The sequence below is a fragment of the Saccostrea echinata genome, unplaced genomic scaffold (assembly GCF_033153115.1).
Source record: "Saccostrea echinata isolate AGI-Se365-2 ecotype Australia unplaced genomic scaffold, CSIRO_AGI_Sech_v1 ptg000028l, whole genome shotgun sequence".
In the NCBI taxonomy this organism is placed as follows: Eukaryota; Metazoa; Mollusca; class Bivalvia; order Ostreida; family Ostreidae; genus Saccostrea; species Saccostrea echinata.
The window spans coordinates 17,027,501-17,041,244 of NW_026889777.1; the positions used below are offsets into that span (position 1 = coordinate 17,027,501).

Below are 13,744 nucleotides of genomic sequence, written 5' to 3' on the forward strand. Positions count from 1 at the left end.
ATTAAATAAAGAAGTATAAACACAAGAAAAATATAAACGGGGAACCTTACTGGAATGTAGTCGATAAAGATATGAAATGTGTTTTTACCATACAGAAAAAAAAACACCCTCAGAATGATTTGAACTAACAAAGTTTTTTAGTTGATGACAGCTCGGTCCAGCTACAGCCCAGTACCTACGTACTTCGGTTCTAGCTTGAAAATACGGATATATATTTAATTGCTGTGGTAAAATTTAGAAATTTATTTCAAAATTAAGGATTATCTCCCTCGTGCATACACTGTAACTCTGATTCTTCGAAGTATTTGGCTCTAGTCTTTGGCACCTCTTTTCTCAGCTCTTCAATTTTTTTTCTTTTCACATAAATATTTCCACATGAGCATCACTGAAGAGACATAATTTGTCGAAATGCGCATCTGGTGCATCAAGATTGGTACCGTGAAATATATGAAGATAACGAACAGTATTCAGGCTCAAAAGTCCATCAAACAATACAAAATACCGTATATGATTTACATGAAAGAGGTTAAGATAACGAACCGTGGTTGATCTAAAAAAAAAAAAAAAAAAGCAACTATAAACAATACAAATCAGTGAAAACACAGACCCCGCTGGAATTACAGTAATAGGATCAGGTGCCTAGGAGGAGTAAGTATCCCGTTGACCGGTCACATCCGCCATGAGCCCTATGTATTGATCAGGTAGACGGAACATTCTGTAGTCAAAGTCAGTGTAAAAACAAAGGTCTAACAATTGGTATAAAACAATTCAGCCAAAATCCGACCCAATGATAGGTTATCTTTGCTTACAAGGTCATTATATCGACCATAGAATTTACGAAATGCAGCTGATTTTAAACGAAGTTGTTGAAATTCCTGTAACATCAATTTATCTATCAGTAATCTGCCTTGTTTTTAAAAATGATCATACTCTGATCATGCTCTTGAGTATCGAAAAAGTTGAGAGATGTTAACCCCAAATGCAGGTGATTGCGGGATATTGCAGCATACAAAAAACAAAAAACAAAAGCTGACGATGGAGAATCTGAAGTAATCTCTTTTTCATACAATTTAGTTGTTAGTTGTCCCTATGCTTCTACGTGAATTTCAAGCGTATTAGAAAACTTTCTTTTGACTCTGTTTTTTTTTTTTTTTTTTTTTTTTTTTTTTTTTTTTTTTTTTTTTTTACTTTACATTCTTTTTCTTTTCTTTTTTTATTTACGAAATTTATGATTAGGTGTTTACTTTCAGGAAATTTTAAGAACTTATATAATCTGCACCATTTGAAATTATAAAGAACACTCAAAGCATGCGTATTGTCATCTTTGATAAGTCTTTTGTCATTCTAAGCACTACATTATCTTAGAGAATTCTGGTATAGCCTGTCTGTTCTTGCTTGAACAACATTATCATCTGATATATACTCAATTGTGATTTTTTTTTTTTTTTTTTTTTTTTTTTTTTTTTTTTTTTTTTTTTTGTGAATCTGCAGCTCGTTTTTAGGTAAATCCTACTCTCAAGTTCTAAAGTTTGATCTATAATTTATAGATTGTGATTTATATGTATTTTCAGCATATTCAAGTTTAAAATAAATGTAAAATTATGTGAAACTTTTATGAGAGCCATATGTCAATGAGATTTAGGAATGTTTTTTCCTCAATATTTGTATTTATCTGGGGCTGTCTTACAACAAAACTACACGTACATGCAAAACAATACAATAAAAGCTTTGAGTAACTCACCTTCAAAAAGGGTACAAATTACTAGGACTACTTATTTTTGACACAAAACCAATAATTATCTCTTTATAATGTACATCAATAAAGAAGAAACACCTCGAATTTCCTACTCGGTGTGAGAAAGAACAGATGTATTGCCCACGGCCATACACCTACTTCCACGGCCTTACATCTAGACACACGACCTTACATCTAGACACACGACCTAACATCTAGACACACGACTTTACATCTAGACACACGACCTTACATCTAGACACACGGCCTTACATCTAGACACACGGTTTACATCTAGACACACGGCCTTACATCTAGACACACGACCTTACATCTAGACACACGGCCTTACATTTAGACACACGACCTTACATCTAGACACACGGCCTTACATCTAGACGCACAGCCTTACATCTAGACACACGACCTTACATCTAGACACACGGCCTTACATCTAGACACAAGGTTTACATTTAGACACACGGCCTTACATCTATACACACGGCCTTACATCTAGACACACGACCTTACATCTAGACACAAGGTTTACACATACGACCTTACATCCAGGGTCATGGTCTTCCATTAGTTATCAGGCCGTCTATCTAGAATTTTTTTTCTTCACTGAGAGGAAGCACTTTTTTACCTTTTTTATATTTCAGTTTATGACAGATAAAACATCATGTTAACGTGAGCTATGTTGTCGTCTGAAGCTGAGATTAGAGAGAATGTTAGAACACTCTATGATGACGTCATAAGGACATTTACTTCAGTGGGAAGTCTTCCACACATAATCCGGGAGACCATTAACAAGAACCATGGTGACATATTCGAGAAATTAACCAGAAAAAGGACTGCATTATCTGAGGAGCTTTGCCAGGTGGTCGTTTCTGGTAAGTAACTGTATTTGAAAGAAAAAATTCCGAAACTTACTTCCCCCCCCCCCCCAATAACATACTATTCATAACACAGGCAAATATATTAAGGAAAATCTCGAGAAAAGCCTAAAAAAGGAAATTAGGAAAATTCAAATAAATGGTCATTTCTATTCGTGATATATCATGTTAGTAATTGATATATAATGACATTAAATGACAATGACTCTTCTTGAAAAGAAGTACATATGTTATGATCGATAGATTTCAATGATTTTCATTTTAGGAGAAATATCATCTGGAAAATCATCATTACTGAATTTCATGATCGGCGCAGACGTACTTCCAACTTCGGTTTTAGAAAGCAGAAGTGTTCCTTGCCGCCTGCGATATTCTTTGAAAAAGATTGCAAATTTGATAGACACTTCCGGTCACGTGGTAGAAAGTGTACAGTTTCATGATGACCAGGAAGCACTTGCTAGGCTAAAGAAAATTATAGAAGGAAATTGTGAATATCAGGATCTTTCTTATGTTGACATTTTTCTTAATGAGGATACATTGAAAGTAAGTTTCATTAAGTTTTCATTCATCTGAAGTTAAAAAGCATTAGGTAGTGTTGCATTGAGGATTTTACCTTGTACACTTGGAGTGATTTTAATGTTTTTCTTATGCAATGATAATGTCGGGTTTTTCTTATACAGTAGGCTAATAATTTGGCTTTTCTCTAGAAATGTCAAGGAATATTCGAATGTTCATTCAATTAGTTGATATTTAAGCAATGAACTATTACTTTTTGAGAGGTGTAGTCTCGATCATAAAAGCAAGGGTGCATGGCTGGACGGGGAATCTAACTCGGGACGCCTGTATCACTTTTCAGGTGCTCTACCAACTGAATTATTCAGGTCAATATCAATGACCCAACCATTTCACATGTATCAAAATGAGCATAAAATACACAAAATGACCCAGAGACCTCTCATGCTGACATTTCAAATAATTATTTCATTACCAGCCTGATATTAAAGATTGTAGAAGATTGTTGAAGAAGAATTTGTTGTTTGAAAAAATGTTTTTTCTGTAAAGAAAAGAAAAAAATAATCAACCCAAATTGAAACTTAAAAATCTCATTTTCAACCCCCACTAGGCCCCTAGTTTTAAAATAAAGATTCTTAAACCTTATTGCACATCTGCAGGAAACCTTCATTCATCTTGCAAAAGATGACTTGGCTACTGTGTAAAAATGCATGAGGAGTTCTGAGAACCAAGGTGAAATGAAAATGTCATTTTCGACTCCATTTTGCCCCCGGGTGAAGATGAAATTCTGAAACCTTATTGCACATCTACAGGACGCCACCAATCGTCTTGCAAAAGATGATATGGCTACTAAGTTAAATGTAAGAGGAGTTCTGGGAACCAGGTTACTGTTGATAAAAGAACGATATTTTTCATCTCTCTCTCTCTCTCTCTCTCTCTCTCTCTCTCTCTCTCTCTCTCTCTCTCTTCAACTCTCATCTGGTCCCCAAGATGAAAATAAAAAACTCATAATCCTCACGCACATCTGCAGGACACAACCTTCATATACCACAAGATGGATTGCCAACTGCTAAAATTGTAAGAGGAATTACAGTAATAAGAAAGCGTGACAGAAGGAAGGACTAGGATAACAATATTATACCCGAACTTTCTTTAGAATTTATTTATTTTATTGAATATTTGAATATTCCTATCGAATACTCAAATATGAATTATTGATATTTTTGACATTCCTATCTAAAGCATTCGATTGTCATTGTGTTTTTCTTATGCATATTATTAGGGAAATGTGGTATTGGTCGACACACCGGGGATAAAAGAAGAGGTCGACGAAGATAACACACAACTGTTTTATCATCTTCGGAAAGCCTCTGCATTTGTCTATATCATCAAGACAGACAGCGCTGGGGGTACACACAAGGTAAATAATTATTAAAAAAAATTGTATCGTCTTAATTTTCTTCTTCATCTTCGATTAGAAAATGGAAGTGAAGAGCCAATTATGGTATATGTAGTTATCTGCCTCAAGACATGACATTGTACAAATTTTCCAGTTGTTTTGTCTTAAGAATACATTATAATTAAACAACTAAACATCTTGTGAACAAATGGCTTTATTAGTCCCCTACCGGTGAAACCGGAGGGGACTATAGGTTTCCTCTGAGTCTGTCCGTCCGTCTGTCTGTCTGTCTGTCTGTCCCTCTGTCTGTCTGTCAGTCTGTCCCACTTGGTTTTCCGCACTTTTTTTCCTAAACGCTTGCAGATATTGAGCTGATTTTTGGTATGTGAGTGTATCTTGATGAGATACAGATCAAGTTTGCATTTCGTTCCGCTTCATTGATTTTTGAAGGAATTATGGCATTTTCAATTTTTAACGGGAACCAGATTACACTTGCCGGTAGGGGACTAGTATTGCTAGTGCAATACTCTCAGAATGCTTGTTTAGAATGCTATAGACACAATTTTAGGAATAAAACATTATATGAGCTGATTCTTAATATCATCAACAAGTTATACATAGGAACATATTTTTTCATAACATATTTTTAGATATTTTCCTTACATTATATTTACGAATGTACATGAAGGTAATACAATTAATATTCCACAAAAAAAAAACCAGAAAATTAAAGTTAAATTTTACAAAGGTAGTTTATAAAGATGGTAAAATTTGTTCTTATATCTTATCAATGATTGTAGCTATTCAAGATAAGAAAAAGAGTAAAAGAACTGAAGGTAGAAGGAGAAACAGAACTAAATCCAGACTGCATTTTATACGTGTGTAACAAATGGGATCAGGTGGACGACTGCGAGGATACAAGGGTGTTTGAGGAAATTCGGTCTAGATTAAGAAGACATGGAATCGAGGTCAAAGAAGATCAGTTGCTAAAACTTAGTGTCAGAAAGGTGATTCAAGAACAAATTGTTCTTTATTATAACATATTTAGTGAAAGTGAAAGAAACATCAAAGTATGCACCCTGATCGAAACTTACGTTGAGGTCTACGAACTTGCTGTTTTTCCCCTCAAAAACAGTTTTTGTTTCATTTATGCTGTTTTTATGTGTCTGTCTTTAAACAGGAGAGGAAAAAACGACAGAAAGGAAAGCCCCCTTCTGAGCAGTATAACAAGTTCATTGACAAACTTCGACGTTTGATCAACTTAGCAGTAAAAGATAGATATCTTTCAGAGTGTCAGTAAGTGCTAGGCAATGCCAAATTAGGGTAAAGGGAATAAAATGTTTGGTTACTGTTAATTAAGAGAAAAAAGGGGTTTTAATTATTTGTAAATCATCAGGTAAAGAGAAGAGCTTCTGATATATAATAAATAACTAGATTATAATTAGATAATTTAGAGGTAAGATCCTGTTATTTATAAATTATCAGTAAGAGGATAAGAAATTCTCTTATTATTACAAATATGGGAATAATTTATACAGATATAGATATAACCATTAAAATGTCTTTCTTTGTTGTAACGATTGCGACATTGCAGAAAAAAACATAGCCCGTGTTTTTTGTAGTTTACTTATATCGTGCATGTGAATAAGTGATAAAAAGCAACTCGAAAAGTGATACAGTATTAATACCAGTAAAATATATACGTTTAGTTTACAGTACATTCCTGAAAATAAGGAATCGGTTTAAATCAAAAGATATTCTTCTCTGTTCTGACATTTTTTTCTGCAATGTTTGGGAAGAAATGCAACAGTAGAGTATTTTACATTGTAAACCGTAATACCAGTAACTTTCCTTTTTATTTTTTGTACAGAAAAAGTTATTCAAAGATTACAGATTAGAGTATTACTCAATAAAACAAAAATATATACGGAGTTTGGCACAAAATAACTTTAAACTTCCCTTGATATTGTTGGTTCCAATAATGTTTGTTTGCTTTAGAGTATTACTTTTGCCACTTCAGTGCTTTTGGGTATTACTTTTGCTATTTTAGATGGCTAGAAAGAACACTAAAAGAAATTCTTTCCATACTGGACGTTTATCATGGAAATATGTCAAAAACTTTGGAAGAGAGAATTAAAACTAAAACAGAATTTGAAGACAAAATGTCTTCTCTGAAAGAGCTTGTAGAGAAGGTAGGAACTGTATTTCAAGTATTTTGGTTAAAGATGCTATTTTTGTTTAAATTATCCTCTCAACAAATACATGTACTAGCATAAAAAATATAATTTGGACTTTTCAAATCTAAGTCTGTTGAAAGAAAATATTTGAAACGAATTGATGATTTGATATTTACATTTCCAATGTCTTTCTCTGTGAAAAAATTACGAATAAGGTAATGGCTCTATAATCCCATAAAGCGATTTGCTCAGCACGTGACAGAACTGCATGCTTTTTCGCTGCGTGTTGCTTAGTAATACACCTGGCGGGGATGTTGAGATTTATTATTGAATTTTTTTTATTGAACCAAGGATCGGATAAAAATGTAAATATAAGGTATTACTGTCTAATTTTTTTTTTTTTTTTTTTTTTTTTTTTTTGTATGATGATGATCAATCAATTTTCTCGCGTGATAATTTTACGCATAAACGTCTTCGGGGTTTATGCAAATTATCACGCGAGCAAATTGATCACATCATAAAACCAAAAAACTAGACAGTTATTCCTTAAATAATATCAACGCTCAATCAAGCTGACGCGTGTGATTGTAAAAAACAAGCTGTATACTATGTATAAATGAGGGTACGATATCTTACTACTGAAGCTTTTCAAAAATACACGGGGGGGTTTATTTTCGCGTAATTTTACTTTTCTTCTCATAATGCTAAAATACATGTGAAATGGCTTCATCGGCGTTTCATTTGTGAATTCATGTTCTCTTGATGTAACGTTTATGAGTCATTTCGTGGTTTTTAAGTAATTGTGTATGATAAAGAATCAACCCTATCAACTACCATGACCCGGGAACTAAATTGTCAGGAGCTCAGCAAACATTCCTGTTTTTAATTTTCATTCACTTTGTATACTTTTTTACCAATTGTATGACGAAATGAATGATTAGTATCTATGTGAAAATCCTAGATGTGATGGACAAGATTCGAACTCGCAGTCTTTCACAAAGCTACTTTGACGTACTCACCATGGCCTTTTGCTACTTTGTTTTACAAACGTATAAAATTATCATTCAAAAATAATAATAATACGGTAAGCACTGAAAACTTACGACTTTTCAGAGCAGGTTGTGAATTTTTAATTGTTGAAGTGAAAATTTGAAGGCTAAATGTGACATATTAAATATATAAAAGCTGATTCAGCAACTAAATTTTATCATTCTATTTACACCAAATTAATATCTTTCTTTCAAATTTCGGGGGTTAAATTAGGTACTCTTATTATAGGATGTTTTTTTTTCATTTCAGCCCAAAATAAAGTACTGCAGGGATGTCATTGAAATATACAGAAGTTTATCTTTAAAATTACACAAACATTTACGGGCAGAGAACACATGCTCTAAAATTATAAAGGAATGCAAAGCAGAAATACAGCGGAAAATGGCAGTTTTTAAGCCCAGAACATATGAAAACGTGATCAACTTTTCAGTAAATTTACTACAGGAAATAATAAATGAAGAAATAACTGAATGGCGCGAAAAGAATGATGTTGAGAACGCTTGCGCAAAAGTAAAATTAAAGGTACTTGGCAGTTTCCGGTCACTTGAACGGAACATTGAACAGGAATTAACAGACTCTGGTGAAAGTGTGTGTTCTTCAAAATCTGCAGCGTCTTGGGGAAGTGCGCAAGCGCCAATCACAGCCACTGACAGCCAATCATTAAATATGGAAGAAGAAGAGGAGAATCGACTCTTCACGAAAGGTAAAGAGAAGAGAGACTCCGAAAATAGAATAAAACTTCATTCGATTGATTCCAATCAACTTACAATTCAGTGATATAAAATGCTCTTCTACGTTTGTTTTAAAGTGCTGATTTCCCACATTTTAATGCATTATCAGCCCATTCCACTGAAGGTCTTTTTTCTTTAAGAAAAATTTTGAATCCACTAAAGATGGACTTAAATAATATCTTCAATCTAAAATTTTAAATAACGAATAATTTTTCTTAGTATAACAGAGATATGTCTAACAAAGTGTTTTAATTATAAGACCGGTACCAAATCCATCAGTTTATCAAATTTCACACTGCATGAGGAAGAATAGTTTTGCACGTGCATATCATTGCTTCAAACTAAACTTTGTTATTAAAGGAAAATATTAATTTGAAATTATGAAGAAAGAATAAAAATAGTAAAAAAAAAAAAAAAAAAAAAAAAAGACGTGTTTTACTGTAAAACTAAGTGTCGCATCGTGCGTTCTTTTTAGTTTATCCAGGGACAAGCAACTTTCGCTAGTATCGTCGGATTTCGTTAGTCAGTTTTAACAATGATACATTTCTAATGCTATGAAATATTTGTAAACAGAACCTCTTTTATCTCTCAAAAAATATATAAGATTTGTTGTAAGCTGTGTTTATACGTTTTATCTTAGTATAATTACGTTGTATATTTAAAATCAACACATCCCCTCTTTGGCCGTATTTCCGAGAATTCGCCGAATTTCGTGGTTGTGTGCTTTATATTTAAATTATTTTACTACGTCTGCTTCAAAATTTGTTAAAAAATCCATTCCAATGAACAGATTATATTTATCAGAAAACAAACTTTTACTGGGAATACACGTAGTTTAAAAAAACATATTGTTGTGTGTGACGTTTTAGGAAAATAAAGTCTGCGCTGAAGATGTTGCCAATCCCATTAATATGTACATGTACGTCCCTGGTTTTTCATTTTAAATATATAAAAATTGCAGGTAACCAATATGAAAAAAAATTTTAAAAAGTTGTTTGACATTTTTTATTCTTCAAAATATACTCTAATAGGAACATAGGTATTAAATAAGCTAATATGTGCAAAATCGAGGAAGTCTAACTTCTAAGTCGTTTTAAACAATAAAATGCTTTCTTTGGTTGTTAGTACGGGAATTAATGTCGCGGCTATTGTAGAAAAAAATTCACATAACCCGCTTACGCGGGTTATGTATTTTTTCTGCAACAGCTGCGACATTAATTCCCGTACTAACAAACAAAGAAAGACATTTTATTGTTTATATTTATATCTTTATTAAAAAAACATTCAAAGTAAATTAAATATGTTAAATATTGTATTATAGATGTGTATGTAACTATATGCATAATTGATGGAACAGCCGTTGCTTAAGAAATCTATGCAGGTGACTTAGTTAGTGCTGTTTACCCGCTGATTAACGGCAATGGTTTTTATAAGAAATAAAGGAAATAATATTCAGTGGATGTAAATGTATTCAGTTAAGTATTTGGCATACCTGATTTTGATTAGTTTGGGTTTTTTACGTCCATTGCGAGCTTTTTTCATTCAAATGATACGTCACTAAATACCAGTGAAAGGCTTTAGACTCATGGACATTGAGCACTGAGGGGTCTTTATCATGCCAAAGCCTACCGTAACACGGGACCTATATTTATGTTCCGCCCGAAAGACCCGCGACTCTCACTCACTGACATCGTGCGCTTGGAGATAGAACATGCATTAACTATGCTTTACGTCTTAATTTTGAGGCGGCGCCAGGAAAGAGAACCGATCCAAATGTTAAGAAAAGAAACTTCATCTAGTAAATTCATTTGTGTTCGTTTCATTTTCGATGATATTTTTATATTTCCTATCAAATATTTATTACCTGTGTAGTTTCTTTTCATACAAGAAAAGGCCTTTTTTGATGCAAGTGTGTTCTGTACCAGATTTGTATTAACATGTATTTATTTGGATATTAATATTAGATCCTATTTTCTTACTAGGTGAGAAAATTGGTATAGCGCTGTCCATCCCTCTGTGGTTCCCTGTGGCGATTACCGCAAGTTTGTTTGTGGTTCCTGTTGGTATAATAAAAGTTCTGTCAAACAAACTCAGCAATAGGAACGCCATCACTCAATTCCGAGAAAATATAACTGAATGCCTAATGGATATCCTCAATAAATTATATGACTTAGATATCTTCACAACTGACAGGTTTTTTGAAGAATTTGACAGAAACCAAATCCATGTGTTTAATCAATGGATAGATTTACAACAAAAAGCATTTTGTAAAGAGATAGATAGTATATCAGCAGTGCTACAAAAACTGGTCGGGGAAGTGACAATACATACCGATGAAAACATTGCAATTGAACTTTTCTTAAAGCAAGTGAGAAAATTTCAAAATGAGTGTTGTACTATTGCGTGTAAGAACAACGACGATAGGTGTATATCTCACCAAAAACAAACGAGTCCAAGTAAATAGGATTGTTCGTTAATGTTTAAATCTTTAGGGAAGTGAGGAAAAGAAAACTTGTTGTTTGATAATATTGGATTCTATAACGGAGTGAGGAAATAAAAAAAAATGATAATACTTTTCTGGATTTTATTTCAATTAGTATAACTGAAAGTATGTACCAATCTCAACAAGAGGTTCTTCCGTTTCCTTTTCTGCATGCCAGCTTTATTTTGAAATATTGGAGATTTTGCATTTATTTATATCTCTGATAAACCTTATTTGTATTTCAGTGTATTGGAGAAGTAGACTTGTTCATAGTTGTTTGGATTTTTGTGTGCATTTCTGATCTACTTATGTTCAAATGTTGTGAAGGAGTAGAGATACACTTACGCTTCAGGATCACTTCCGTTGAAAAGATTACTTATACGTTTTTAATGATTCTCATATATGTTTCCTCCTGTGTTTACAACGAGGTGTATAACATTTTAGTACTGCAAGCACATGATCTATTAATGACACAAACATGTTAACTGTTTCAAGCACTGTGAAAGTGTGTTAAATAGATTCTGCTGAACTGCTCACAAGTAATGATTGATATATTATATGTTGTTTTACGTCCGTCCCATTCAAAAATTTTTCAAAGATGTCACCAAATACCGGTGAAGGGCTTCAAATTTAGACCTATACTCGGCACTTAGGGCTATAGACAAGTGAGGGTTTTTAATCCTACCATGACACGGGGCCTTGGTTTTTTTTTTGTTTTTTGTTTTTTTTTTTTTTGGTCTCATCCGAAAGACCTGTGACTTTCCTTTTAGTGCCGGTGTAACGACGAAAAGTGACCCCCGTAGAATATTGACCGGGGGGTCAAATTTCTCCGTAGAAAAATGACCCCCCGGTCAATTTCCTACGGCAAGTAGGGTCATTTTTCGACAGTAGAAAACCCTTCCAGGCCGGTAATTCTACGACTCCACACACGTTGAAAAATGACCCCCATAGAAATCTGACCCCCTACTTTTTCACTATATTTAATAATTAAACCTTTAGAAATGAGGTGTGATATGCGTTAATCCGATGATGGGGAGGGTCGGTGAAGGCCTAGAGTCTCCTGATTTTTTTCCTTCAAATGTATATTGGGGGAGGAGCAAAGTATCTTCCCTTCCTTAACGCCACTTCTCAATACAAGCATGGTATACAATGTACGTGGTGTGGTTTTTTTTTTTTTTTTGCTTGCATCCCATTGAGTAAACATTAATGAGGAACATAAATTCATAATTCATATATACAGCAAAACTCGTTTAGTACGAACACGGATATTGCGAATTCACGGATATAACGAAGTTTTCTTGGATCCCCAGCTAAATAAATTTAATGAACTCCTTGTACGGATATAACGAATTACGGATATAGCGAAGTAATTTCACAGGTCCCCAGGACTTTGCTATAACCGAGTTTTACTGTATATGTTTCTGACAACGATATACCTGTATGGAATGGATGTCATCGGAAACTATTTAAAGGACAAGTTTGTGGCCCCATACTTCTAACTTAAAATTTGTGCCCGCTTTCAACCTGCATCCACCCCAGCTTCTACATGTACAATGTTTCAGTTTCTGGATACACCATTGCATTGAAACAAAAAACGTATTGTATTATTATTTTTAGACAAGAAAAAAATTATAGAAAAAAAGGCATATGAATCGTCAAATAGCGTCCAATATGGAGATGCTATCATTAAATGTAATTACTGCTTCATTTTTAATATCATGTAATATCTTTTTCCCTCTTTTAGGTTTATTTATCCTTATTTATTACATGAATATTAATACCCCCGCTTCAAAGGAAATGGGGGTATATACTAGGGCTGTGTATTGAGCAAAAAATTTCGATACAATACGATACGATATTTTATAAAGCGATATGCGATATATTGGATTCTTGAACAAGTCTATCAAAAATGTTTTGTAAATCATTTAATACATACATTGTATAAAAACTGAGTGTTTTATAACCCATTTCTAAGTTCTTGTCTCGCTGTCATTACAAAATACACTTCAAATTCAAACTTTTTAACGACTGTAAAACCAACATGTGAAAATATAATACATATTCTGTAATACTTATTTATTATGTGCTATCTCCTTAATGTTTATATCATTATTGATCAGTTTTAATTAAAAACAGTTAAATATCGATATAATCTTTGGTGATTGAAATTCCCAACTTTTTCACAGAATTATAAGAAAAACTGCCTGCACGATATGCATTGGAAGTTATTTTTTCCATACAATACATTCTTGAATATCAATACGTATCGATATACCGATATATTGATACAGCCCTAGTATATACTTTGTACCCTGCGAATCTTTCTGTTGTGTGTGCGGGGTGAGTGTCTGTGTCTGTCTGTCCGAAACATTTTTTTTCTTTGCCGTTTTCTCTGCAACAACTCATCGCAGATGCTTAAATTTTAATACACTCTTTAGTTCGGCATGCCATAATGTGATATTCATTTTGGTACAAATCTTGTCCGTCTGTCTGTGCGGGTGGGGTATCACTAGAGAGCGCTGCCTCATAGATTTCTTGTTTCCCCTGTAATTACTTTCAATTATTGTCTGTAACATTATATTAACTCTATTGTAGGAAAAAAAAAACGAATGTATCTAAATAACGTTAACTATCAAACACTATATATATTGTTTGTATCAGGATCGCTATATGAAAAACACTGATAGTCTCTAACAAATATATATATATATATATATATATATATATATATATATATATATATATATATATATATATATAT

The 13,744-nt window shown here is 33.2% G+C and overlaps 1 protein-coding gene across 1 annotated transcript; it reads left to right on the forward strand.

Moving 5' to 3' along the window:
• The first annotated feature begins 2,432 nt into the window (after positions 1 to 2,432).
• Positions 2,433 to 11,039, forward strand: LOC133193582 (uncharacterized protein in xynA 3'region-like). The gene is made up of 8 exons (XM_061329543.1): positions 2,433 to 2,628; positions 2,897 to 3,174; positions 4,427 to 4,564; positions 5,344 to 5,550; positions 5,724 to 5,839; positions 6,594 to 6,735; positions 8,020 to 8,473; positions 10,484 to 11,039. Exons 1-8 carry the CDS (start codon positions 2,433 to 2,435, stop codon positions 10,963 to 10,965), a joined length of 2,013 nt encoding a protein of 670 aa, XP_061185527.1. The 3' UTR covers positions 10,966 to 11,039.
• Positions 11,040 to 13,744: the final 2,705 nt, after the last annotated feature.

What these genes read in the sequence shown, in the direction of transcription:
- LOC133193582 (XM_061329543.1), top strand. Translation starts at nt 2,433, where the DNA reads ATGTTGTCGTCTGAAGCTGAGATTAGAGAGAATGTTAGAACACTCTAT. An exon ending in TTGCCAGGTGGTCGTTTCTG is followed by an intron (nt 2,629 to 2,896) that starts GTAAGTAACTGT and finishes TTTTCATTTTAG; the next exon opens with GAGAAATATCATCTGGAAAA. An exon ending in GAATCGACTCTTCACGAAAG is followed by an intron (nt 8,474 to 10,483) that starts GTAAAGAGAAGA and finishes TTTTCTTACTAG; the next exon opens with GTGAGAAAATTGGTATAGCG.